Here is a 26,215-nt window from a genome sequence, read left to right as displayed (position 1 = left end):
TGGGACTAACTAATGCTTTTTATTTAGCTAGTGTGGAGTTCAGCTTAAGTAGACAAATTTTGAAAATTCAAGTACAATACAAATTCACCCCCCCACCCCCAAGTCCCCACTTTCATTTGGATATAAAATAATTTTTGTTCAACAGGGGCTTATTATAATTCCACTGGGAACAGCACCAGAGAGACACTGACCTACACCTGAGAGAGGGAGGGATGAATTCACTCACTCATTCATTCTCTAGCTACCTCATTCATTAAAGCATCCATAATTCACTCAGTGGTTCAGAAATCAACACACACACAAAATCACTCAACCCAGAGTGTGTACATATACACAGTTTCCCTCCCTGTCCACAGTGATTAAGGTCTGTCTGTGTAAACATTAGCCAAAAAAAAAAAATCATCCATTCCAATGACAATATTATTAATTTAAAAAAAAAAAAATTGATCCATTCTTATTGGGTAAGCCAGCAGTCCATGCATATGTGGGTGGGCCCCTTGGTTATGTCCATTTCAGTATGAAAGCCACCCAGATTCCCGCATTATCAGAGTCAGTTCACATGAGCTTTCCTTTAGAGTCCAGCAGATCCTGGGTGAGGTCATAGCGACTTCCTCTTCACGTCTCCGCCCTGGCTTTGAGTGACATCTGTAACAGGAAATGAGAATCAGTTCAGAAAAAAACGGCAAAGACCATGATCATGAGAGGACAGAGAGGTCAGGGGGGAAGGGGGAAAACAACACTTAACATTTAAGACAGACCCAAGAAAGGTACTAGTAACGACTACAGGAGGGCAGACATGCAACCACCACCAGATGAACACAGAAGACAGCCACCAGGCAGGCAGTGAAAGGGGGTTTTGGGGGGAGGTTGGACAGAGAGAAGGAACGAGGGAGCGACGGAGGAGAGGGCCACAGTTTACCTGAGAAAGCGAGTTGCAAGTGAGGAGGCAGAGCAGCCTGAGCACCTGACATGAGACCCTTTAACAAATCTGAGGAAGGATGGACAGACAGATGGAGAGAGAAAAAGAGAGCAAGAGGAAAGGAAAGTGAGAGGAACAGGGTAGAAATCGGAGAAACAGGTGAAGGGATGAATAAGGACAGGGATAGACAGATTAAGTGGAGGGATGAGAAAACAGACCAGAAAAAAGGGAGTAAAGAGCAGATATAGATCGTTTCAGGGGATGATGAATAGATGAAAAAGCAGAGATGGGCAGAACAGCAAAGAAAGGAAGTAATAAAGAAAGGAAGGAAAAAGGGTGTAAAAAGCAAGAAAAGTTGAACATGAACACAAAGGAAAAATGGATGAACAAAATGAATAAAAAATGTATGATGAGAAATACAAACAGGCTAGCAGCAGGTCAAAAACACTACATGAACCAACAGCAGCACAAGAGACAAGCCAAAGACAGGGACATACGGTGTCATATACAGCATCTTACACGCAACGTTATGGGTATAGTACTGTGTGAACTCTAAGTGGTTTGTTGAAAGTGCCAATCATTTTTACTTGAAGCTCAGAAAGCAGAGCAATGTAAATGGTATTCAGTTTGAACTCCAGAGTTGGTATAAAGCCCAGTGGATACTCCTCTCATCAGAGAACAGTTTCCTGCCACTTCAACTCCGGAAGAGCTTGTTAAGTGATTAGTAAGACCAACGACTAGACACAGCGTTTACAGATAGTTAAATAACTAATGATTTGATTTACTTTGATTCATTTTTGACACGATATAATGTGTTTCAGCTCCAATATGATTAGATTCAGGCATGTTTCTTATGCCTCATTCAAAGCCCCTACATTCTTTCTTGAATGTACCTTGGTAAAGTCTTGAGTAGAGCTGAGTATCATTACATTTTTTGATATCCATCAATACCTTGATTTTGATACTTATTTCTGAATTGTTTGATACTTGTCTTTTGCTGTCATATGGGGGTTTTGCTTTGCCTTTCTGGCCTGCATACAAGCAACTCTATCTGAGAGTTTTCTTCCAGATCTTGCCTTTACTTCCACAGTTCTCCTTAACCGCCATGAATGTTTTAATGACATTTCAGACAGTGGAAACAGGGTTGGAAGCTAGAAGCATGTGCAAAAGTCTGGAGTTAAGGTTATTAAGTCAGTCAAAAATTAAAAGCATTTGCAGAAAACGTTAGCTCCAGAGGTTAGGTTTACTTCTTTTTACTTCACAAAAAGCAACATGTAATGTGGCCAGAGGTTCCCAAACTCTTGCATACAACTCTCTCTAGAGCCACTAACAGATGACCTGCCTTTTTGTTTATTTAGATAACTAGTGGTACATCTAGACTTCCCAAAATGACAAACAATACGAATGCATTTACACAGGTATCAATGTAAGTGAACAATAGGACAGGATTCTCTTAACTGGACCCATCGAACATAGCAAATTGATGTTAATAGTTCATGTGTTACTCCACTAATCAGTGTGCAGACTGTGTGAAAGATAGCCGACACTGCTCACAGGCAGCCTGTTTCATGCGCGGTTTCATTGATTCTATTGTGTGTGTGAGAGTCATACTCACTGGGGGGTAGACTGTATCCTGAGCTGGTGGGGTTAGCAGAACTGGCCGCTGCAGCGGTAACTGTGGGAGTTGGGAGGTTGAGCAGGCCTGGGAACTGGAAGGGCAGAGAAACAGGCACCAACCCTCCCAACATCCCGAACCCCAGCGGCAAATTTGGGGCACCTGAGCCTAGCAGAGCTCCACTGGATGACGAAACCTGCAGAGAAAAATAAATAAATAAATAAATTTAAAAAAACAGCTCTGACAAGGAATCTGAAAGATGCCATCAGGGCTAACAATACATAAGAGAAACAGGTCAAAAAGTGAACAATGTTAACTTAGCCCAGCTTGTTAGCTTCCCACAGCTACAATACTGTCTGGATTAACTGAACCAACGTGAAACAAATCTTATCTATTGAGGGACATCAGTCATTTTTTGTTCTAGCAAATTAATAGTCACATACGGGGTAGACATTGCCTATTCCTCAGTGCCCCTGGCCACAACATTTCACATTTTGGCCATAAAAATTGCAAAACCTGTGGCCTGAGTGGCCAATTGCCTGGCAGAGTTTTTTTTTCCCTTTTTCCAATGACAGTGTGGTGACTGTGGTGGTAGCGTTACACCGAATACACTGAAATGATCTAGATCAGATGACATGGACCAGCACAGCAGGAGGACCATAGCACCATGGTCAGCACAACAGCAATGCTCTAATTAATGTGATTTTTTTGATAAACAAAGCAACTCCTGAATGTTTTAGTGCTGAAGCATGCAGCATTTCTTTATTTTGGCCACAAGAATAATTGGCTTGGTGGTTCCAATAGACATGCATTTTTTTTTATATCTGTCCACCCCTCATTACATAGAACATGGCTTAAAAGATATACATGTGCATTTGGTAATCCTTGCAGAACGTAATGTGCCTGGTAGCTAAACTAACTTTCCCTACTAGTTTGCATTCTTTTTAGCAATGTTAGCAACTGCACGCTGTATTACTTTCATTAGTCAGACACTAGGCAGACAAATTTGGTTTATCAAACTATCCAATTTATGCTTCCAACACCGCCTTACCTGTGGCAGCTGAGAGGCTGATGCTGAGGAAACCGATGCCATCGTCTTAGTCCCCTGATTAGCCATGCCTGCCGGCCTTTGCCGCTGTCCGTGATTGGCCGAGCCAGCTATGGGCGACGCGCTGGTTGGAGGCTTCGTGATGGAGGAAGGAGTGCTTGTGAGGTTGCCGCTGTTCACCTGAGAGGAATTCTTCTGCTGCCCTACAGGGGCGCTATAACTGGCCCTGACACCTGAGAACCCCGCGTGAAACCCTGGGCTTTTAGAGGAGTACTGGTGCACGCTGGGTAATGTAGGCGGTCTGAGGGTGGGGGAGGGGGAAGGAGAGCTGGTAGCCACGCTGGGGGTCGATACCCGAGGGGTGAGTTTGAGGATGGGGGAGTTGGAGCTGTGGGGGGATTTGGTGAGTGTGGCATGCATTGGGGTGATAAAGTTGGACTGCTGATGCTGCGGTTTTGGCTGAGAGGGGGAGGGAGAGGGCACTGGGCGTGGGGACTCGTGTGGGGCATTTTTGGACTGTGGTAAATGTAAGGCCTGTGGCGTTTTGGCAGCGAGGAGCGTGGAAGAGGATGAGGAAGAAGCGGAAGAAGACGGCGTTGTAGAAGAAGTAGGGAGCACAGGTGGCCGAGATGATAAGCTTATGTCACCTATTCTACTGCCGTTATTATTGCTGGACTTGTGTTGGCTCGGAGACGTGGCCATGGGCAATTTTCCCACGGGTGAACTGAAGCTTTTGTGAGGAGGGAGTAGCGGCGAGGCAGTGGGCGGCGGCCTCGGTTTCGGCGGAGACGGCGTACCAGGCATGCTCAGCTTGTTGCTAACAGCAACGACAGGGCGCTGGGCCGTCATTACGGAATGTCTTTGCGCCTGAGACACACCGCCCACTCCGATCTTCACCCCTGCCAATCCCTCACTCCTAACAGCAGGGGAAGAAGAGATGGACACAGAGGGAGGACGAGAGATGGAGGGAGACGGAGAAGAGACGAAGTGAGGGCTACTTGTGGCCAGCGGCACGGCGGCAGCGGGCACAGATGGGGCAGTAGTGGTGCTGGTCTTTTTGGGGAGTGGAGTAGTGGAGGTATGGGGAGCCGTGGGGCTGGAGGGTTTGGGGCCCTCGGGGGACGCCGGGCTGTCAGACTGAATTAGCCCCTTAGCAGCACTGCTGAGTAGAGCCAGCGCCTGTGAGATGGAGTCCAGAGACGGAGCTCCGCCCAAATCCTCATCCAGAGAGTCCGAAAGGCAGATGGGCTCGGATGGGGATGGCGGCTTGGGCAGCAGGCCAGGCTGCTGCACGCCTGTCTCCATGGACGCAGTTGGCTGCTGGACCCAGCCACCATCCTGAGGCTAGAGAGAGAGACATCGGTATAAATGGGTGTGAAAGCGCATGAGTGCATTGTGATGTATTGACATGAAGGTGGCAATTCAACTGTGCTGATTTTGCAATGTTAGAATCAATTTTAAATCAATCAATCACAATAATACTCAAAAAAGTATGTGTAAAAGCTATTTTCAAAACATAACTAAAAACTTGTATTGTTCTTATTTTCAATATTGCTACACTGTGTGAACAGTTCCTGTACAGTGCTTCTCCTACATTAATATAAGCCCGACGGCACACCTGGACAAACCTCCGTGGCTGAATGAGTCACTGACATCAGGGTATAACTTGCAGGCTAACGTTTGCAGTCCAACTGTCTAATTCAGTGCATATTTAAAAAGTAATTTAAGTTGTGCCAAAGTAATTAAATTGAATTGTGGTGAAATTTGAGATTTGATGACACACAAAAGGATCATAATCCTTGTCAGAGATTTACACCCATGATGCTCTGATGGGATGAAATTATTTTGTAGTACAGTTTGCCATTTAAATATTGTTGGATAGATCTATTAATATGAGACTAAAAGCAACTCAGAGAGAAAACAATAATATTTCACATCGCTCCATGGACAGTCACTAAACTTACATAATTATTTTCCAGCAATGTTTCTTGAAAACATTGGGAAAATCACAAGTCTTATGTTTCTAAAACGTAAGATAAGCTCTTGAAAGATTCACTTACTAATTCAGCTCTTGGCTCTGGCCAAACATTTGCCGACAAACAGTGTATCATGTAGGCAACCTGAAAGATTAGTGCACCTAACCATACTGCAGGTTTATGCAGTTCCTCCTACGGTCATTCACTGCTTGAAATATAAAAAGCAAGAAGATGGACAAGAATGCACTCGCACATTCTCCCACATGAACATGCACAGCTTACTTTTGGTTTCACTTTTGGAGTGGGGACCATCTTTTTCTTCACCCTGAAAACAAACATGAAGAAACATTTCTTACTAGAAAGCATTTCATTTTGTACAAGAACAGCTACACACAATCTGGACAAACAGGACACACAAAGTTTAGTTTTTATTCAAAGCCTGAACAAGTTAATCAGGATCTTCAGAACATTCAAATCAGTTGTGATAAGAACTGAAGTGACTGAGAGCGAGTGTCCTGATTTAGACTGTAGTTTTTTTTTTTTAACGTGCATGAGTAACCACATGTAAACAGTGTGTTTTAGGAGAATCAAAAGTCAACTCACGTGTTTCCTGTGAGGTGTCCGTGGGCCATGCGGCTCTCTTTAATCAGCATCCTGAAAACACACAACAGGAAGTGAGTGCTTTACACCTCCTAACTCCAGGACAGAAAGGCAATAAATATATATATAATGTATATATGCACCCATATACTAAAGAGCAAAATCAAAACCAAAATGCAAGAAATGAATGGAGACAAATCCTTAAACTTCAGGTCATGAGATAAGCTACACGAACACTAACAAGAGAAAACCTATTTAAATTACACAAGCTTATATGACATTTCACCTACAGTATTGTAGGGCTGAAACGATCAAATATATCCACTGCTGAACATTCTACTGAATATTTTTTCATATTTGAATATTTTGTAAGAATAAGAAAAGCTCAAGCAGAGTTGAATTAAATTGTTCAACCAGGGATTCTGGCCAATCTGGCAACCGCAAACAGGTTGCTGGCTGTGTTTGAACAGTAGTAAGCAGTGCAGGGAAGCAGAGGAAACTGTCTTTTAACCACTGTCTTAAAAATGAAAACAACTTTTTTGATCAACTTGCCATGGAATAGGGTTGTGACGAATACTTTTCCTACAGCTTCAGTTAGTTTGCATGCAGTCTCATTTATTCTCTGCAATCAATGAAGCTGAGAACATGCAAGTTATCCAGCTATACAGAGCAGTATTAAATGTATTTGGACTGCACACAGAGTTAAGACTGGTCTCAAACAGCAAAAGCCTGGTGTACCAAATCAATCTGCAATGAGTGTGGTGTGCAGAGCTGGCTTCTGTGTGCTACTAGAGACAAGTCTAGTATTTGGATAGTGGATAGTACAGTGCACAGGTTCATAAAAATGGTGAATGTGTTGGTTATGCGAATGGCTTTACCAAATATTATCAAATTTGTTGCAGCCCTTCAGTATCGAACCTTCCCTGCAACAACAGCTGCATGATAGCATTACAATTAGCTGACGTATGGAATCACCCAAATCACAAAACAGGCTCTCCATCACCCAAAACACTATTTCCCCCATCCGAAAAGTAGGCAATATGACGAGATTTGTTACCATAATTTCTGTTATCGATACACAATAGACATGCCTGATATAGTCAGTACTTAAAGAGCACCGACTAACTGCATGTTTCATTACAAGGACAGCATAATTAGTCCTGCGTAGTTGGATTTAGTGCAGCAAGCTATGTGTAATGTGTAAAAATGTTAAATAATTGTGTTTTGAGTGTATTGATGTTTATGATGAATGAAGATTTTTTACATGCAACACTACTAGTGCATGGTGTCAAAATATTGTGCTGTGAATTGTGTAAGTTTTCTTTCAGGATTGTGATAATATTTTTTTGCCATATTGCCCACCCCTACTACAACCAGTTCATTTTGTTTTAGCTGTAACAATCCCAGAAATCTATATGAGATTTCAAAACTGAATACATCCCACACTTTTTTAGCCTATTTTAGTAAGAGAAGCATCCCACAGTACTCGAAGTAACTTGCACTGAACTTAAACTACAGCAAATAGAGGATGGAGCAGTTTTGTAAATCAAAGTGTCACACATGCACACTAACCTGGCCTGCATCCAGCCTTTAGGCCAGAGGGGTTTCACCTCAGTCTCCATAAAGGCTTTGAGGTAGTCTTCAGGAGAGGGAGAATTTTGGCCCTCAGCTTCATAACAGCCCAGTTTCACTCGGACCAGATTACACAGCAGGGCCCTGCCGACACAAACACACACAGAAACACATTTTTTTTTTCGTTAAGATGTGTTAAACTACGTCTTTGTGCTGGTGGATGTGACTGAAGCATTTTTTTTTCATTTTGAGCTTAGATTTAGATTTTACCTGAGTTTGTCATCCCACACAAACTTCTTCCGTGGTCCCATTACCCGTTTTCCTGGCTTCTCCTCATCTTCATCCTCTGAACCATTCCTCTCCCCGTCCTCCGACATCTGCCTACAATGCCCACAGAAAATCAAACTGTGTGGCTGCAGTTTTGATGTTAAAGCAATTGTTTGACAAAAACTTTCCCCAACACCAAATGTAGCCAGTCAGTAGAGATGGAAGGATCAATCGGCTATATATCAGTCGATTTTCAGCCCAAATATGCCATCGGCAATTTGCTGATATTTATTTAATAACTTTCAGCCGATCCTGAGAGCTGATCAGTGACAAACATGTGAGCCATATTTCTTCTGAGGCACCAGAATGTAACTGCTGCACCATTTAAGGTGGAACAGGAAAATTCAAACAAGAAGCTGGTGAACAGGAAGCCAAAAGTATATTTATTACATATTTGGCTCCTATTGTGCCGTAAACTCTGTGTGAATGTGTAGAACTGTAATAATGCAGTTTGTGGTCAAAGCTTTGAGGATTCGTTTATGTTAGCATCCACATACTAATCTTAGCTTAGCTTACACTGCACTAGCTTCATGACCGATGGCTCTGACAGGGGCTAAAAATAAAAATAAGATGCACAACTGCATAGATAAAATGTGTATAATCAGCCCTTTTTATTTATTTTTTTTAGATTTGATTTAAAAATCATGAAGCAGCCTCTGGTTTTTTCAATGGTTACGCTAGCCTCTCTAATGTTATATCACTGTATTTGTCCGTACAACATTTGCGAAGTGTTTTATGGCCAGGAAGATTAAGAATAATAATAAATAAATAAATAAATAAATAAATAAATAAATAAATGTTCACTTTGGCAATGTGCGTCCATTCATTTGGGGGGTAGAGCTCCTAAAAGAGCACTGAGATGAGGGGTGTTTTGTTATTCGTTCTCCATTTACTGATCCTTCAAGTGATCAGCGATCGGTATCGGCCCCAAAAACACTGATCGCTCCATCTCAATCAGTTAATCATGTACAAAATGTTCTTCTTTTGTTTTGCACTGGAGCTACAAGATGCTGCTAATGAGTAACAGAAGCTTATAACCAACCAAATAACACTGTACCTAAATCACACACTTGCTTCAAACAGTGTCGTTGCTTTAGTGCTCATACTTTTGCCCATTTTACACCAAACATGCCTTCGCTGATAGAGGACATTTGGTGTAAAAGGGGAAGACAAAGTAAATCTGATTTTCACCAAACTATCGCTCATCAGTACATCATGAACAATCCATTTGTGCTCCCATTTCAAAAACTGGGACACTGTGTTCTGCAGTAATGCACTAACAGACACTCCCTATCTAATCCACTGCCAGTACGCTGTACAAAAGAAAGTGATCAGTTGAAAATGCCCTTACTTGGCCACTTTAGCCATGCAGTCCATGTTGTAGCGAGCGATCTGCTCAGGCATGGCGCTGCAGACGGCCAGTTTGAGTTTGAGCAGCGGCTTCTTCAGCCTGTCGTCCTGCACGTTCAGACTGAGCTTCTTCAGCCGCTTCAGCAGAGCCTCTTTATTACAAGGAACGAAGGCCTCAAGGTGGGAATACACAGCAGAGCGCACTTCAGCCGGCTGCTCCTGAACCTGCAGCTCAATACTGCAGACAGGGAGAGACACAAAGAGAGAGAAAGAGTGAATGAGAAAATATTATTTATATTATAAATAGTAGTACTGGTAATGGTGGTAGTAGTAGTAGTAGTAACAGTAACAGTAGTTAGGGATGGGCATTTCAGTCAAATTTCAAATGTCAGTTATTCAAAAAATATTTAAATAATTTAATTAAGTAACACAACTCCACAGTGTGAGACAGACTTGAAAGTCACACCAAGATAAACATAAAATAAACAGGCAAATGCTAATTAGTAGTTTTCACCTCAGCTAGTATTCATTCAAGTTAAATAAGTTAATAACGTCCAGTCCCTACCTGCATAGTTAGGTTACCTCTCAAATTCAGAAAACTCAAATGTGTGAGATTTTACAAAAATGAATAAACAAAGCACTGGCAAAGCTCTTAAATAATAAACATAATTAGGCTGGAGTTGGCATCTTATTTGTCAGCTTCTTATTCAGATTTTCTGTTCCACTTTAAATAGTGCAGCAGTTATTTAGGTGCCATTTACAATGGATTTTGAAAGAAGCTGGCGAGTAAGAAGCCAACACCATGTAACACAAAAAACCCGAAGACATCCTGTTTACCTCAATAAATACGTCCTTAATCAGGTAATATTCTCAAATATTCTATTTTTTATACTCTAAAACTCTTCTATACTTTTTAACTACTACAGTAACGAATGCAGTTCTATTTGTACTGCACTTTTATGTACTACTTATTGTGCTAGTAAGAGGTTTGGGAGGCAGCAGAAGTAATGAACCATCACTGCGCTGCCAAATGAACTTTAGATTCCTACCAAAATAGTGGCGACATCATCGGAATACTATCAATTACTTGCTTAGTCACACCTTATTTCACCACTTTTAGCTCAGAAACAAGGAGCTTAAGAAAAGTTAGTTTGTGGATACCAAAGCTTAAAAAAAAAAAAATAATAATCACTAAATGATCTATTCGATTAAGTGTAAAATAAAATTGTGCTTCTTGTTTATTAGGTCTACCGTGGAGCTCCTTCTCCGGTGTGTCAGCTGGCCACAGTTTACATTGCAGTAAACAGATAAGACAAGACAAAGCACACACACAACTCAAAAGCTACTCCATCCTTAATAACTAGCTAGTAAAAATGCTTAAAACATGATTATTTTCACTCTCAGTGTTGTGTATAAAATGCATAGACTGGATGGTAAGATGTAGGAAACAGTAATGGCTAAAGTTTAAAGATCAGAGGCTAAATTCATAGACACAGTCAATGCAGTGAAGTTCTCTTGAACTCTTGACATATTCAGAATCAACAAAGACAGAAACAAAAACTCACTCCAAGAGGATGTTGTTCATGTCCAGCGTAAAGAACTTCTTCCTTCCCTCCATGTCAAACTGCCGAGACGCCTAGAAACACACACATACATACATACATACATGAACAAAATCATTTAAAATGTTTGAAACAAAACTTCCAGACACAAAATCCACACTCCCAAATCAACAAGATACACTACTGTTCAAAAACATGGAATCACTTGTCAAAATAAATACTATTTTATTCTATCTAAATCAGTGTAAACTGAAAGACTACAATTGAGATTAGAAGGTATTTTAAGATGTTTTTAATCAAGATTTCTAAGAACACTAAGACTTTTGAAATACGAGGCATCCTGAATATTATTCTAACTTCATTCCTGACGCTATACAACTTTATCAGTCATTTGAGAATCATCTAGAGCTCTGTTCATCGTCATCATGGGGTCTGGAAGCATCACCCTCCAGAGAAAATTTCAATTATTTCAACATGAAAACTATGCTAAATGCTCATAGCGGTTACAGCAGCCCGTAACCACTATGTTCAGAGAGTGGAGACGTTATACTGGCCTGCCTGTCTTCCTTTGAAAACGTCTGGGGCATTATGAAGTGCAAAATACCACAACAAATGGACCACACGGTCGCACAGCTGAAGACTTAAATAACTGAAGAATGGCAAAAACAATACACTTTCTATGCTAAATCAGCTGGTGTCTTCAGCCCCCAAACAAATATTAAGTGCTGCTGAAAGGAAAGGTGATGTATCACAGTAGTAAACATCCTCCTTTAATTCATGTGAATGACTGACAACTTGTTTGCAATGCATGCAGTCATTTTAAACATGATTTTTTTGAACGGTGGTTTATGTTTAAAAATAAATAAATAAAATAAAAACTTCAACTGACAGCAATTTTCAGAAGTTTAGAGCCTTATTTCATAAGATCTTCACCAGCTCCTCAAAAAAGGACACTTAAGTTCAAAGAGCAGCACCATGTCTGTAAAATACTGCCATAACTCACCCACTTCTTTGCACCACTTTCTATACTGCTCCCTCTACTTTCTAGAGGTCTGCACGGGCTTGATTATTAAGGCCCGCAATCACTTGCGCCTGTGCCCACAAAATCTAGTGTCGTTCTTGCCCACACCTGCCCACAAAACTTAACGGCATTTTTGCCCACACCCACTCACATCTACCACACGCACACTTTGGGTAATACACAAGTGGGAGTGGGTCCTTATCCACCCACCCACTTCTTTGCACCACTTTTTAAACATTTAAAGTTGCAAATTATAAGTATTATGTGCATTTTCAGGCTAAACACACATAGCAAAGCAGCTTAGCTTCGCTACTTTTTATCTGTATCAACATTATTTTTTTGTCTGTCAGCATTATATTAGTCAGCTGGAATTAAATCAAAGCTAGAACAGATGCTGAGGCATGCCACACAGGTTAAAAAGCCAAACACAGGTTCTTGAGGGGAAAAAAATATATATTATTAACGTTTTCTCTGCAGCACACCTGCAGCTTATTTGTTGTTTGCTCGTGTGCTTCTAAACGCAGCCAATAATTGTCTAAGAGTGCCCCACCCAGCCAGCTATAATACCCGCATGAGCTCACAACCTGTTGGCTGTTTACTCGTGGTGCCTCAAAATGAATCCCACCCGACTATTATTTTGCACATCACCCACAGGTGAACCCACCTTGTGCAGACCTCTACTGCTTTCATCTTTCACCTCTTTTCTCTCTGCTATTTTGCCCCTTTCCCTCACTCTGCTTCCCTCTCTACCTCAGTCATAGTCCTCTCTACTGGTCTTTATTCTTTTCATCTTCTTCCTCTGTCTTCCACCTCCCTCCTCTTTCAGCCTTTACCTGTATGAAGAAAGCCTTTAGACACACTGCACTAACACACCTGATTCAGCCTGATAATGAACAGTTATACAACCTATTATGCCTCTGCTTTTGTCAAAAAGACAAGATAATGATACTTTCCTTTAATGCTAGTGTTACTTAGAACTCAAGTACACTTACACTGAAATGTATCTTTAAAAAGATTAAACTGCACTTATGGTTTTAACTTTAAGCAGATCACACAGAGGCTGTACAAAGGAGTGGAAATACGATTTCTTTTTTTTTTTAATGGTCATTTTATCAGAAGCACCTACAACAGTGTTTCCAAAAAAGTTGGGACGCTGTGTAAGATGAAAATAAAAACAGAATGTAATGATGCAAGTCATGTAAACCGTATATTTAATTTAAAATAGTACAAAGACAGCATATTAAATGTTGGAATATTTTTCAAAAAACAATATATGTCCATTTTGAATTGTATGCAGCAACACTCCCTAGAAAAGTTGGGACGGGGCATGTTTACCACTGTGTTTTATCACCTCTTAACAACACTAACTTTCGTGAACTGAGGAAACCAATTGCTGTAGTTTTGAAAGTGAAATGTTTTCCCAGTCTTGTTTGATACAGGATTTCAGCTGCTTCACAGTTGAGGGTCTCCTTTGTTGTATTTTTTCGCTTGAGAATGCATGAAATGTTTTCAGTGGTAACAGGTCTGGACTGCAGGCAGGCCAGGTTTGCACCCAGACTCTTTTACTCCAGAGCCATGCTGTTGTAGTACATGCAGAATGTGGTTTGGCATTGTCTTGCTGAAATAAGCAAGGCCTTCCCTGAAAAAGATGTTGTCTAGATGGCAGCATATGTTGCCATAACAATAAATGTATATTGTTCAACATCAATGGTGCCTTCACAGATGCGCAAGTCACCTCAGCCATGTGCACTAATGCACCTCCACACCATCACGGATGCTGGCTTTTGAACTGTGCACTGATAACAAGCCAGATAGTCTTTAGCCCAAAGGACACAGTGTCCATGATTTCCAAAAAGAATTTCACATCTGACCACAGGACACTTTTCCACTTCCATGCCTCAGTCCATCTTGAATGAGCTTGGGCCCAGAGAAGGTGGCAGCGTTTCTGGATCCTGTTTATATGTTGTTTCTTTTTTGCAGGGTAGAGCTTTAACTTGCATTTATGTGCATTTGTTGTATTTGTCTTGGCTATTATCTATTAAATATAGGGTTTCAAATTTGCACATCTGTGTTTTTTTTTTTTCACATTTTGCACAGCATCCCAACTTTTTTGGAAATGGGGTTGTACCATTCAGGTGCACTTGGTAAGTCTACAGTTGTAGACTGTAGCCCATCTGTTGCAGCACACTGTCAGCTCTCCCACTCTAAAATGGCCAGTGAGTATACGCGTTTCATATGGTGTTTCCGTTTTTTTTATATCCACTGTATATTCTGTACAACACCTTCAAGTGCACAACAACTTCACACCCAGTCAAGATTAATTTTAATTTAAAATTATTTTAAGAAATTTTAGCTGATTATTAATTTAAATAACTGCAATTAACAATTTGCCTTCCCAAATAAAAGTCCGAAGTGGCCAAATCGCCAAATAACCTTTTGTTTTACTTTGTCTATTGAGCCGGTGAAAACAGTCATGATCTCCCACTGTCACTTTTTTGAGTGGCTGCTTCATGAAACTTGCTTCACAAAATTGCTTACAACGGTTGCAGCAGAGTTTCATGCTTTACATCATGCATTTCAAGCGCAATTTAGTTTCATGCAAGTTGCATGAAAATGCCACAGTTTAAAGCCAATCTTTGCAAGATATTGATATTTACTGCCGTGATAAATGTACTGAACTGAGAATGCACGCATGTGGCCTACTTCGCTTGGCTTTGCAATGCTGCAAGCAATTGTGTGCTATATTCAGACTAGATTTGTGACAATATCGGTTTAGATTCAAATTTTCCAAATTGTATCTGATTCAGCACTTTTTTGTCGGATATCGGATTATCTAATTGTGATGGGCCTGAAATTCACCCCATATGTAGACCAGCCATGAAATGTCTGCTTTCTTTAGTAACACTAATGGAAGCTTATAGCTTACATCCCACCAATTAGCACAGTGGAAATTAGGGATGCAACGGTACACAGTTTATTACAGAAACGTTCGGTACACCCCCTCAATATGCACATGTGAACCACAATATCATGATGTGCCTGTTATTTTCCTACATTTTCCAAAACTTCCTACTGCGCTGCAGATTACATGGACGTTGTACATTCAGATCCACAGAGCACCTCTGGAGCCTATCAGAATTTCCTTGCAGCTTATCAGTGCTCTGTATGCAAATACGAACTGGAGAAGAGACAGGGAACTGAAAACAAAATCCATCAGCTCCAATGTGACAACAGCGAGCGCTAACAAGACAGAGAGAAGTTAAGGATGCTCCATGTCGCATCATGCAGCGTCCAAAAATTTGAAACCTGTTTTTAAAAAAAGGTACGCACACTGGAGTCGACGTGTAGCAGTGCTCGTGACTACAACAGCCAGTCTTTTAGGTAAACAGACAAATGCTACTGTTAATTTACCTCAGCTAACTTTACTATCCTAGCCTTTTTCAGCTCTTATCTTTTGCTTGAAAACAGTTTGTGATGAGTAGTAAACAGATGTGAAGTGTGGCAAGTGAGGCTTTTTTTCATTGAATTTATAAGAGCAGAGAATGTGCAAATGAACTTGAACCTGGCTATTATTGGCCCTCCCTGGCCGCAATCTACAGCAGCACTACACTACACGTCTGGTGTGCGTTGGCCTTTACAACGTCCCCTCCCACACACATTTCAGCAGCAAAGTAACTCCTAAAGTGTTCGGAACATCAGAGAGAAACTGAAAGCGTAATGACAGACACCCTGTCTAGCCCTCTTCAATTATTTAAAATAGAGAAGGCAAAGCACCTACAGGTCAAAGCTAAGAAGCACTTTTAATTTGAATGTTTTTCTCTTCCTGATTTCATACAGTACAGATAGAAACCAGGCCTATTCAGTCATGCTGCTATTCTTCTGAATGGAAGGGTTTTATTTGTCTACAGGCAAAATAAAGAGTTCATTGTTTAAAGGGTGGTGTGTTTTTTTTCTTAAATATAAAGATACCAAAACTGTACCATTACCATGGCCCAAAAACCATGACACACTCCAAACCGCAGGTCCACTGTACCACTGCATCCCTAATGAGAACTGCATAAATGAACATACACTTGCTTCAAACTGTTTCAAGGTGTTAAGACTTCTGACTCACTTATGTGGTAGCTAAACAGTTTTGTCCACTGTTTATAGATAATAGTATATCATACAGTGTCAGACACCAAATAAGCACGTCTACTTGAGATGACTTGACTAATTAATTCATGCTGTTAATATGATGCTAATTGTAGCGCACATGCTTTCATTACTTGTTAGCTACATTAACCTTGTAGCTCTAGTGAAAACCCAAAGAAGCAGACTTTGGCTGATTGACTACTTGTGGAGTAAATCAAATTGTTTTTTTTCCTCTGAAATATGGCTTTTAGCATGATTTGATTTAAACCTGAATTGTTTGTAGTTTACACTAAACTAACACTTGCTGCAAAGATTAAAAATTAGATATTCAGCTGAACAGGAAATTGACCAAAAACCAGAACAGGTCAGACATGTTTAGTGGAAATGAATTAAACTGTCAGGCAGGAGTCTCTCCATCTTAAGCCTTCTTTAATCGTCATGTCAATATGCATAGTTAGGCAGGCCAGCACTGGGTGATACAGTCCTAGCAAGGGCTGGTGCAGATTAGTCACAGAGACGCAGCCCAAAGATCACTTATGACTAAAAATAAACCCCACTCAAAGTGAAGACACAGTTATTCTACCTACTCCCATCGAGCGATCAGGGGGTGGATACATAACCAAGAAGCAAAATTCTAAATCCTCCTGTAGTATTTCTTGGCAGCACCAAAGACTAATTGAAGCATGACTAAAGCTTATTTCAATCAAAAGGCCTATTATTACCATCATGATCATATTTGTCATTACTGTAAAATTTAACCATAGGCTGCATGTTTTGTGAGTTTCAGAGTTGTCACTGCAACTTAGCATTATTGCAACAAATGCATGCAACTGCCTCCCGTTTTTTCTTCCAACAATACAGCAACAGCACAGCCATACCACTCGACAGATGACTGGATATGATGGAAGCTTGCTACATACCAAAATGATAACTTAATACAAGCTTAATATTAAAGGAATACTTCAAAAATGGAGTTCATGCAATTTCTTCCTAACACCACAATGTAGTCGATTAGCCAAGGCATGTTTGGTATTTGAAGTTTGTTTCTTTAGCTTTGTGCTGGAGCTATGTGGCTACTGTAGATCCTCTGCAGTCACTAATGTATTTTTTAATGGTTAACTCCTGTTAGATGACTTATTATAGACCAATATCTGTATCAAAAGTGTTACTACAGCACAGACTTTCAACGAAAACAAAGACTTTCTCGCTGATGTAAGTTTAGAGAATAAAGACTCAAAACTGAGCTTGTGTATTTGTGCATGGAACTGTTAGCCTAAACTACTCTTGCTCCACATTCACCAGAAGCTACCGTTAGCATAGAAAGAAGGCCTAGGCTTTACACACACACACACACACACACACACACACACACACACACACACACACACACACACACACACACACACACAGGTTCATTATATTTTATTTATGCCTTGCTGATGTACGTTTAGAGAATAAAGACTCAAAACTGAGCAAGTAAACCTGTGTTTGTGTAGCTTTTAGCTTATGCTACTTGGCTACAATTAGCTTAGCGAGAAGGTTAAACCACCAGCAATTTCAGACCACTGACACTGCAGTGAGGCAAGATCACAGGACTCAAATTTGAGCGGGTGAAACTGACCGTCAGGTACCATAGTGACAGAAACTGTACAACTTGGGTCTTATCACTCAGCTAACAGCAGCTTCTAGTGAACATGAAGCAAAAGTAGCTCAGTCTCCACAAAAACGCAGGTTCAGCACCTCAGATTTGAGCCTTTACTCCCTAAACTTCTGTCAGTGAGGCTTCAATAAACCGGAATGAACTTGCGTAGATGCGTGAAACACTTAGGCCTTCTTGCTAACCTAATGGTAGCTTCCAGTGTATTAAAGTAGCCTTTAAGGAGCCTATTTTTTGTTTCTGTAACATCTCATTTGTTCAGTCTTTAATACAGAAGGAAAAAGCATGCAGGGTGATGGGGGAAGGGGTGTGATTTAGAAAAAGGAGAGCAAGGAGTTGTTTAAAATTTGCATAATCATGCATACTCATATTTTTACATTCCTAAAGAGTGTCATGGTTTAGGGACGCTCTTATGCCATTTGTAATAGTTCCTTTGGGCATAAAAGCAATGCAAAGAAATACTAAAGGATTTATTATTCAACCTAGATTATCTGTGTGTGTTTCAGGAACTTTAAGGTAACAAATATAATTACAGGACTCGTTGCTCCACTTACCGCTCGCAAGTCCTCTATGCGTTTGATGAGGGGGGCAGGCAGACCATCCGGCAGTGGAGGAGGGGGCATGAGACCCGTCCTCTGCACCCGGCCAGGGATGCCTCCTCTCTGGGCTCCAGCACTGCCGTTCTCTCCTTGCCCTGGACTGGAGGGCTCCGTAGGGTCCAGCAGCGCAAAGTCCAGATCACCCATCAGGTCCTGCAGCATCTCATTGTCATTGGCTGAACCCAGTAGCGACATCACAGGGTCGTTGGTGAGGTCAGCCATAGAGAGGTCGTTGCCCGGGGGCACCGAGTTGGAGTTGAGCATGGCTCTGTTGGCATTCGTGGGTCCACGTGGGACCTTAAGGGGGCCAGAAACTACAGGGTTCTTCTTCCTCATCTCCTCTTTCTCACGGGTGAAGCGGCGGATCATGGCCGCCAGTGAGAGTGAATCCTTCATCAGCTTCTTCCTCTTCTTCTTCTCAGGCCGGTTCAGCGCAGACACCCTGAGAGAGGGAAGATGGCACGGGTGTTTAGGATTTCAAAGAAAAGATGAGGTCTTTCACAAAGCAGGACTTCTCAGTAAGGCTTGTTGACTTCTACCCAAAGTAAAGATTGTCCAACAGGAATGTCTCTAACTTCCTAAACTCTGAAACCATCACAGTCCAATAAAACAAACATGAGAGAACATGCCAGGTGCCTCCGGGAGAAACAGCATGAGGCCAGTGCTCAAGCCTCGAGCGCTGAGGAGAGTCAGGCGAAACACCTGAGCCGAGATGGCAAGGGAGAATTTTTTTTTTCCCCACCACCCCGCCTCAGCCCCTAACTTCTACTATTGTCAACATGTGGAAGACAGAACGAAGAAGAGACGAAAGTTTCAGTGTTCTTAGGTACAATGTAGTAAAATGAATGCCATAATGAATTAACAGTTCTATAATGAAACTGTAATATTCCAATGGCATCCAGTCGTATCGGGGAGGATAGCATTGTTCCATGCACTGTTTTTAAATCTATGTTCAGAATTTTGGGACGATGAACACTTAAAACTTGCCAAAACTGTGATAAAAGCACAAACTTGCCACTCATTAATGCAGAAACATATAGCCAGTGATTTTTTTTAGCTGTCTAGTCAGACATGCCCACTCAGAATCATACAAACAGTGATGAAAATTTTAAATTCTAATGATCTGTGTAACATTTAGAAAAAAAAAAAAGAAGATAAAAATAAAAATAACAAATAAATGCTAAATGAAGTAATAAAGGGTTAAATTTTATTTTAACAACCGTTTGGAGACTTTAATGCAAACTTTCTATTTTAACTGAAAAAAAAATACATGTCCTGTATTATTAATCTCTCACTGAAATGGGAACATAATCATTGGATTGGTCAATTAATTTAAACAATAGTTAATACAGAAGTAATTGTTAGTTGCAGCGCTACTGTTAAGTACTGCTAAAACACAAATTAAAAGAAACGGAAAACTGCAGGCCTGTCTGACCAATTAATAGGAATCATAGGCCTTTAAATGTCAAGCAGATGAAACCAAACTCCAAACACAAAATCAAACTCAGCCATGGCCCAAACTCATCTAGGGCTGCAACTAATGATCTTTTATAAGTTTAACTTATTTTATGATCAATCAGCTCATCTAACTAGCAAAAGACATTTCACAGGTGATTTCACTGAAATGTTTGAGCTTCATTGACGTACCACTGCACAACGCCATCTACACTGCATACGCTTTTACTTGTTTAAGTGAAAAACTCCCAGAATTTGGAGATTCACCACAAGCATTCAACCTTACAAATGTGGGATAAGCGTTTCTCAGTTGTGGAGTGACTGAACAGCAGAAGCTGTTGAATGACTGTGTGCATGTATCAAGCTCACCCTGGCTTTGGTACTCGATTCTTTCTGGGTTTCTTCTCCTCTAATGAGCCGTCTTTCTTCTTTCTTTTTTTAATCACTCGCTCTTCACCATCCTTCAGCTTCTACAGGCAAACAAAACAGAAATGCACCTTAGATGAAGAACTTCTAAAATTTCTAAACTGTCTATAACAACAAATTGGTTCTCAAAATCAAATCTTGAGTTGATGCAGCACTTCAACATTCATTCACTCACTCACTTTAGTTCATTCATAATCCAAGTGAAATAATTTTAGGTGAAAACACATTTTCTTCTACAGCAGACGTTCCCAATCTCAGTTTGGAGTCCTGTTGTCCTCTGCAATTTTTTTTCCTGAATCTTTTTTATTGCATTTTGTAAGAGCAAAAATGTAGCATTTTGACAGATCTAACAAGGACAGGCGTGACAATGTACACAAATAGACGTACAGAGAGACAGACAGAGAGACAGACAGACAGACAGACAGACAGACATCTATTAAATAAAAAATATAAACGAAAATCCCTCTGTCTAAAAGTTTTCATGTAAGCCTTGCTGTCTCATTCACACAAGACAGTAAGGTCATTAAGTTCTGAACTTTGTGTTTTCTCTACTCTACCTGCTGAACCCAGACCAGGAGGAACTTATTAATTAGTTAAATGAGTCGAATCAGGTGTGCTAGATGAGACAACGCACAAATGTGTGTTCAGTCAAATAGAGTTTTAAACACTGCCTGTTTACATTTTGTTGATTTTCTAAGTGAAAATAACATCCTCTACAGAAAAAACACGTAAAAATGGCATTTTTCTGAACATTTTAGTGCACCATTTATATTTATTAGCTGAGTTTAACAGACTGGAACACAAAAAAAATGAAACATAAAATAAAAAAATATGCTATTGCTTTTGCACAGACCACAGTCGCCACACAAAATTGTTAAATTCAGCAAATAAACAGTAGTTGTGTATGAAAATGTGTGCACTGAAGTGTGTTCCCTGTAGAGGACGCATTCTTATTTTCACTTGGGAGAAATAAAAAAGACATAAAATGACCATCCAAACTTGCACACAGCCGTTTTGCAGGGTCACTGAGACTGGGATTCCCTGTTTTACAGTGTGATCTGAGACATTTAAAGCACACTAGTCGAGAGGGGAGAGCTGTGTGAACCTTGAAGTGGTTGCCGTCCTTGCCGCCCTCCTCATCCTCAGACTCTGACGCAGCTCTAAACTGCAGAGTACCCGTGTTGATGTAAAAGCCTCCTAGTTTAGTGGTGAGGGATGCAGGCACAAGCTCATCATACTGCAGGGACAAAATAAAAGGGTTACGTCAGCAAAACAGCAGGAAGTTACAGGCATTTAAAGTGTTAATGCAAATCAAAACAACCAAACTCCCCTTCGCTTTTCACCCCCAATTTCTTTCTGCTGTATTAATTAGCTTTTTGGGCAGTTTATGTGCTCAAGCAACTCTTACCTGGGAAACAATAATCAGCTTAATTACTGCAAACCTAAATGTCTCAGTTCAACCTGACCTAGCGGATGTGTAATGAGACCAACTGAATGGAACAGTCATGTAGTTCGCATGGCTGAAAACTGAGCAATACTCACAGCCTCAGAGTTGTCAATGAATGGATCGGTCTCGTCATAGCCATAACCAATGTCAATGAGGTCCTGCATGCGGTCCTTCTTCTTCTTTCTCCCTGCGTTCCCCTGTCACAGCATCAGAATGAAGTTAATACATTTTTATATGAACATTCTTACACATAAAACCTTTGCAATACTGACACAACAGAGGGCTGCAATATGTAAACAAGCTCTCCAACCAATCACATTCTTTCTGTACGTTGTGGCATCCTAACCAATCAGAGCTCCAGATGAGTGAGTGTGGACATTCTGATAAATCAAGGTATTCATGAATGTAATAAAAGCAAATTACTTTGGTTAAAATAATGCAAGCCAATATTTAACTAACACCTACTTCTATAATCCGTTTTCCCCGATTAGTCAACTAGTATGATTATGTTCCTGTTTCAGTTTTTTTACACTTTTAAATGTTTAAGCAATCTAAACTGTTAATAAAAGTTATTTTAAAACTTGATATTACTTCATTTATAATTTACTCACTATGTTTTTGTTTATTTTTATTATATTAACTTTCCAGTTTTCTCAATTTTAGATTCTAACCATTTAATTTCCCATTTTTGTCTCTGTTTACATGACTGAGTGGGGCATCTCTCATACATCTCTCATATCACTGGCTAAAGGTTTATCAAACACTATGGCTGGCATGAACGACTGCCACGCTTGTGATTTTATGACTGTATATTTTACAGAAGTTTAACCCATCCAATATCATCTCAAAAAAAATCTAAAACATTCTCATGCACAACATTTATCCTCCCCAGGATGTCCAGCCAGTGTTAGTTTGGAGCTCTGTCATTTAATTATGTATTTATTACATTTTACTACACTATACTGATCATCACTGAATCGTTCGTTTTTTGCATGAGACATTCTGTTTTGCGACATGTAGTGTGACGTTAATATTACTGGGCTGACATTATCCACCAGGCTAGTTAGTTACAGCACTAACTCACTAATAGAGGGAGCAGAAAATAAAACTAAAGAGCTTACATTTCGTTTGTGAGTCACTGACATGCTGCTGTGAACTCTACCTCTGCTTCTGTATAGTGCAAAAGGCATTACACTGTGACTTTTGTGGTGTCTTGAGGTACATTCACACCAAAGCATGCAAGAGGAGTGGAGCAGCAGACATTTTCACCTCTCACTTAAAGCGTTTCTGTGATCCCTCCGGTCCAGCTCCATTCTGTTTTTTTTTCTATTTCTTGCTCCTTGCTCACACGTCAGACATACCCCACTCCACATGATTCATTCTTATATTTATGTCTTGACCGTATAAACATTTATTTCATAATTATATAACTCGTGGCCATTATTAAACAAAAAAAAACTAGTTTAACATTGTGTAACCCAGGCTCCTTTCGGAAGGAATAGGCTTGAAGTGACAGTCCAATCACAAGCTAGAAAACTGTCAAGGGTAAACAAACATACATGTTTTTTATACAATCTTCTCTGTCATTCACGCAGCAAAACGGCTGACCCAAGACTAACTAATATCTGTTTTACTGAGTTTTGATCAGTGAGAATTATACGCCTGCTGAACAGCTCTGCAGCGCAAACACTGTATGAATGGCTGTGGTGTGCGATCTGTAGCAACCACTGTCGCATCTCTCACAGCCCGCAGAGGTAGTCAGCGTGGAAAAAGGACTGTCTGGCTCATGGGATGGAGTGAAACTAGAGCAATTTCAGAGTGAGAAAGAACACTGACACTTTCTGAAAAGCTACTCTGCGCTCCGCTCCCCGCTGCGGTTCACACTATCATGGCAAATGTCTCAATCATGTCAAAACATCTCAAAACTGCCTGTAGTATGATTCAAAATACCCTGAATGCATACACGTAACATTGAAATTCTATAGTAACAGAAGTCAAGTAATTGCCTACAGTCTTTAACTGCACATTAAAAAAAAAAAAATCTCCAAAGAAGTTCAAAACCACTCCATTAAATGTGAACAGACAAGACACAAAACCTTTTCACAGCGATAATGCATCTTTACTTTTGCTGCCACCATCGTTCATCGTCCGTTCTGTCATATTGCCACCATGTGTACTGAAATCTTTCAGAATTAACACACAAACGTTATATGGCATTTTCTTTTTCAGTAACCTATGCAAGATCAAGATTTGTCGATTAATCGTTGCAGCCCTATTTTTAACCATGCCACAATAACTGCCCCAAAATATTGTGCACATCTAAATTGCAATATAAAGTAATCACAACACTAGGATTTTGTCTATATTGCATTCGTATAGCCCTATACACGTTATCACAATAAGGAAGAGCTACTTACATATTTACTCTCAAATTTCTTGGCCAGAGCTTCAACCTCTCGTCTCTCTCGGTCTTCGTCTGCAAATGGATCATTTGGGTCGAGGGGTGGGGGGAGCCCTTGAGGAACTTTCCTGGCCTTTAGGAGACACAGCAAAAGGGTGGAATGAACAAAAAGCCACAGACTGAACACAAAAAGCAGGAAGTGACCAGATGGACAGTCTGAACATACAATCATTGTTGGCTCATCTTGATCAAAAAAAATTAATGTCTTCAAATTCAGACAAACGAATTGTGCCCGAAATGCAGCAATACCACAAATTAACACACTAGGTGTTAAAGAAAGCAGCCTTCCACCACATATTGTGCCGGAGGAGTAAAGGCTTTCACGTAATGTAAGAAGCATGAATCACTTTGTGTGTCAATAATGATCATCAACCGTTTTGCTTTGTTTTTTACATAATGCAAAGCCGATTTCAATCGCAATTTGAAGCAATGTAACAGCAACATGGTCTAATGTTGTGCAACCCAAGTGCTAAAGCAATCCTGAGTGAAGCCAACCAACAATGTGAAAGCAGACTTTCTTACAAATATCTCCACATCCCACAAGTTCCCCAGCTCCAGTTCTGTGATCCACCTGCACTGCGGAGTTTCCATTTTTTTTCCCCATGTTTAATTCCATAAAATAAGAGGATAATTTAGGATACACCTGTTTTTTTCTAAATTAGAATCACATTAGCATATGCTCAAGTCCTTCATCAGATGAAAGATGGGGTGTGAAGGCCCAAAAGTTTGAAGTGTCCAATAAGAAGATCCCTTAGTTTTTCTCTTATTGAACAAGGCTCGACCTCTGGTGTAGATTATCTGACTAATGATCTGGCCTGCTTTGTGAAACATAATAGTATGTAGTGCAGGTGGTCTTCAGGAACATAACACCGCTCTAGCTGGTCGTATAGTAACTCAAAGCATTTGTAGCATATTTTGATGACTAAGTCTGAAGTCATCCTCCCTTACTAGTACTAGATACTTCAGTGACCCAATGTCTGAAAACCTTCACAGACACTGTTTCCCCAGTTAGTAACAGCTAAAGCCCATTAGGAAGCTATACATAGGCTTTGCAAACTTACAAAGAGCTATAAATAACGCGTCTAGACCACTAGTGGTCTCCTAACCTGCTACTGGTGGTTTTTCCTCATCTAACACACCCGATCTAACTAATCAGCTTCTTATAAAGCCTTTCTTGAGTTGAAGAGGGTCTGTTAAAGCAGGAAAAGCACCAAAGTTTTTTTACCGATAGTGCTCTGGCTAGCAAAACCTGCTAAATCTGTGAACACCTGCTCATTAGGAAGCTATGAACTTTACAAAGATCTGCCAACAACGTGTCCACATGAAAGGCCCTGCAGCTCGGCTTAAAGGTAAGTTAAAGTGCCCCAGTCTTGCCTGCTGGACCAGCTCGCTGTAGCTGAACTCTGCAGATCCGTGGTCGCTCGGCTCAGACAGAGAGAGACTCAGCCGCACTGTGGGCTCCGGTTCTCCCGAGGCACTGCCACCACCTCCGCTGCCGCTGCCGCCTGGGGCTTTTCCAGCCCCGAATAACCCAGCAGCCCCGGCCCCAGCCCCTCCATCCCTCGGGAGGTGGTGATGATGATGAGGATGGTGAGGGCTGACCTCGCTCTCCTCCTCCCTTCGTCGTTTCTTGGATTCAGGAGCCGCGCTGTATGAAGCGAGAGTCACGAAAGGGACTTTTCTGGGGTCGGCCATTGGAGGGATGACCGCTTTTGCCCTCGGGTGGTTCTGTTACCCCCCCTCAAACTCTCTAAAGTAACTAAGCAGGCGGGCTAGCAGCAGCCTTTAGCTGAAGCTAAACCGAGCTGCTAACTAACCGGCCAGTCAACACGCAGCTAAGTTGAAGAGTTCACAACACAAACTCCCGCCGTCGAGGATCCGGCGTCCTTCGGGGCCTCCAAAGTCGCTTTCCTGGACGCAGATGGCTAAGAATCTCAGTTCTTCTTCGCCTCCATGAGACTGAGGGTTCCAGCAGCATCCGTGGTGGCCATTTTATCAGCGCTAAACGGGTTTATTCTGCTGCGGGTCACCGGGCCTGCGCAATGC

General features: G+C 41.0%; 1 protein-coding gene across 3 annotated transcripts; it reads right to left on the bottom strand.

Moving 5' to 3' along the window:
• On the bottom strand, positions 1-26,215 carry ubn2b (ubinuclein 2b). Of its 3 annotated transcripts, XM_036566038.1 has the most exons (16): positions 25,544-26,215; positions 24,126-24,242; positions 21,804-21,905; positions 21,367-21,498; positions 20,205-20,305; positions 18,336-18,822; positions 10,973-11,043; positions 9,409-9,645; positions 8,001-8,111; positions 7,731-7,874; positions 6,162-6,212; positions 5,841-5,883; positions 3,586-4,926; positions 2,535-2,730; positions 920-988; positions 1-645 (listed from the first exon to the last, which is right to left on the bottom strand). In XM_036566038.1, exons 1-16 carry the CDS (start codon positions 25,862-25,864, stop codon positions 599-601), a joined length of 3,570 nt encoding a protein of 1,189 aa, XP_036421931.1. In that variant the 5' UTR covers positions 25,865-26,215; the 3' UTR covers positions 1-598. The 3 variants fall into 3 exon arrangements, with proteins under 3 accessions (XP_036421931.1, XP_036421929.1, XP_036421932.1); XM_036566036.1 differs by having other exon boundaries at positions 1-988; XM_036566039.1 differs by lacking the exon at positions 920-988.

The sequence above is a fragment of the Colossoma macropomum genome, unplaced genomic scaffold, assembly GCF_904425465.1.
Source record: "Colossoma macropomum unplaced genomic scaffold, Colossoma_macropomum, whole genome shotgun sequence".
Lineage (NCBI taxonomy): Eukaryota > Metazoa > Chordata > Actinopteri > Characiformes > Serrasalmidae > Colossoma > Colossoma macropomum.
This window is presented reverse-complemented; position numbering and strand designations above follow the sequence as displayed.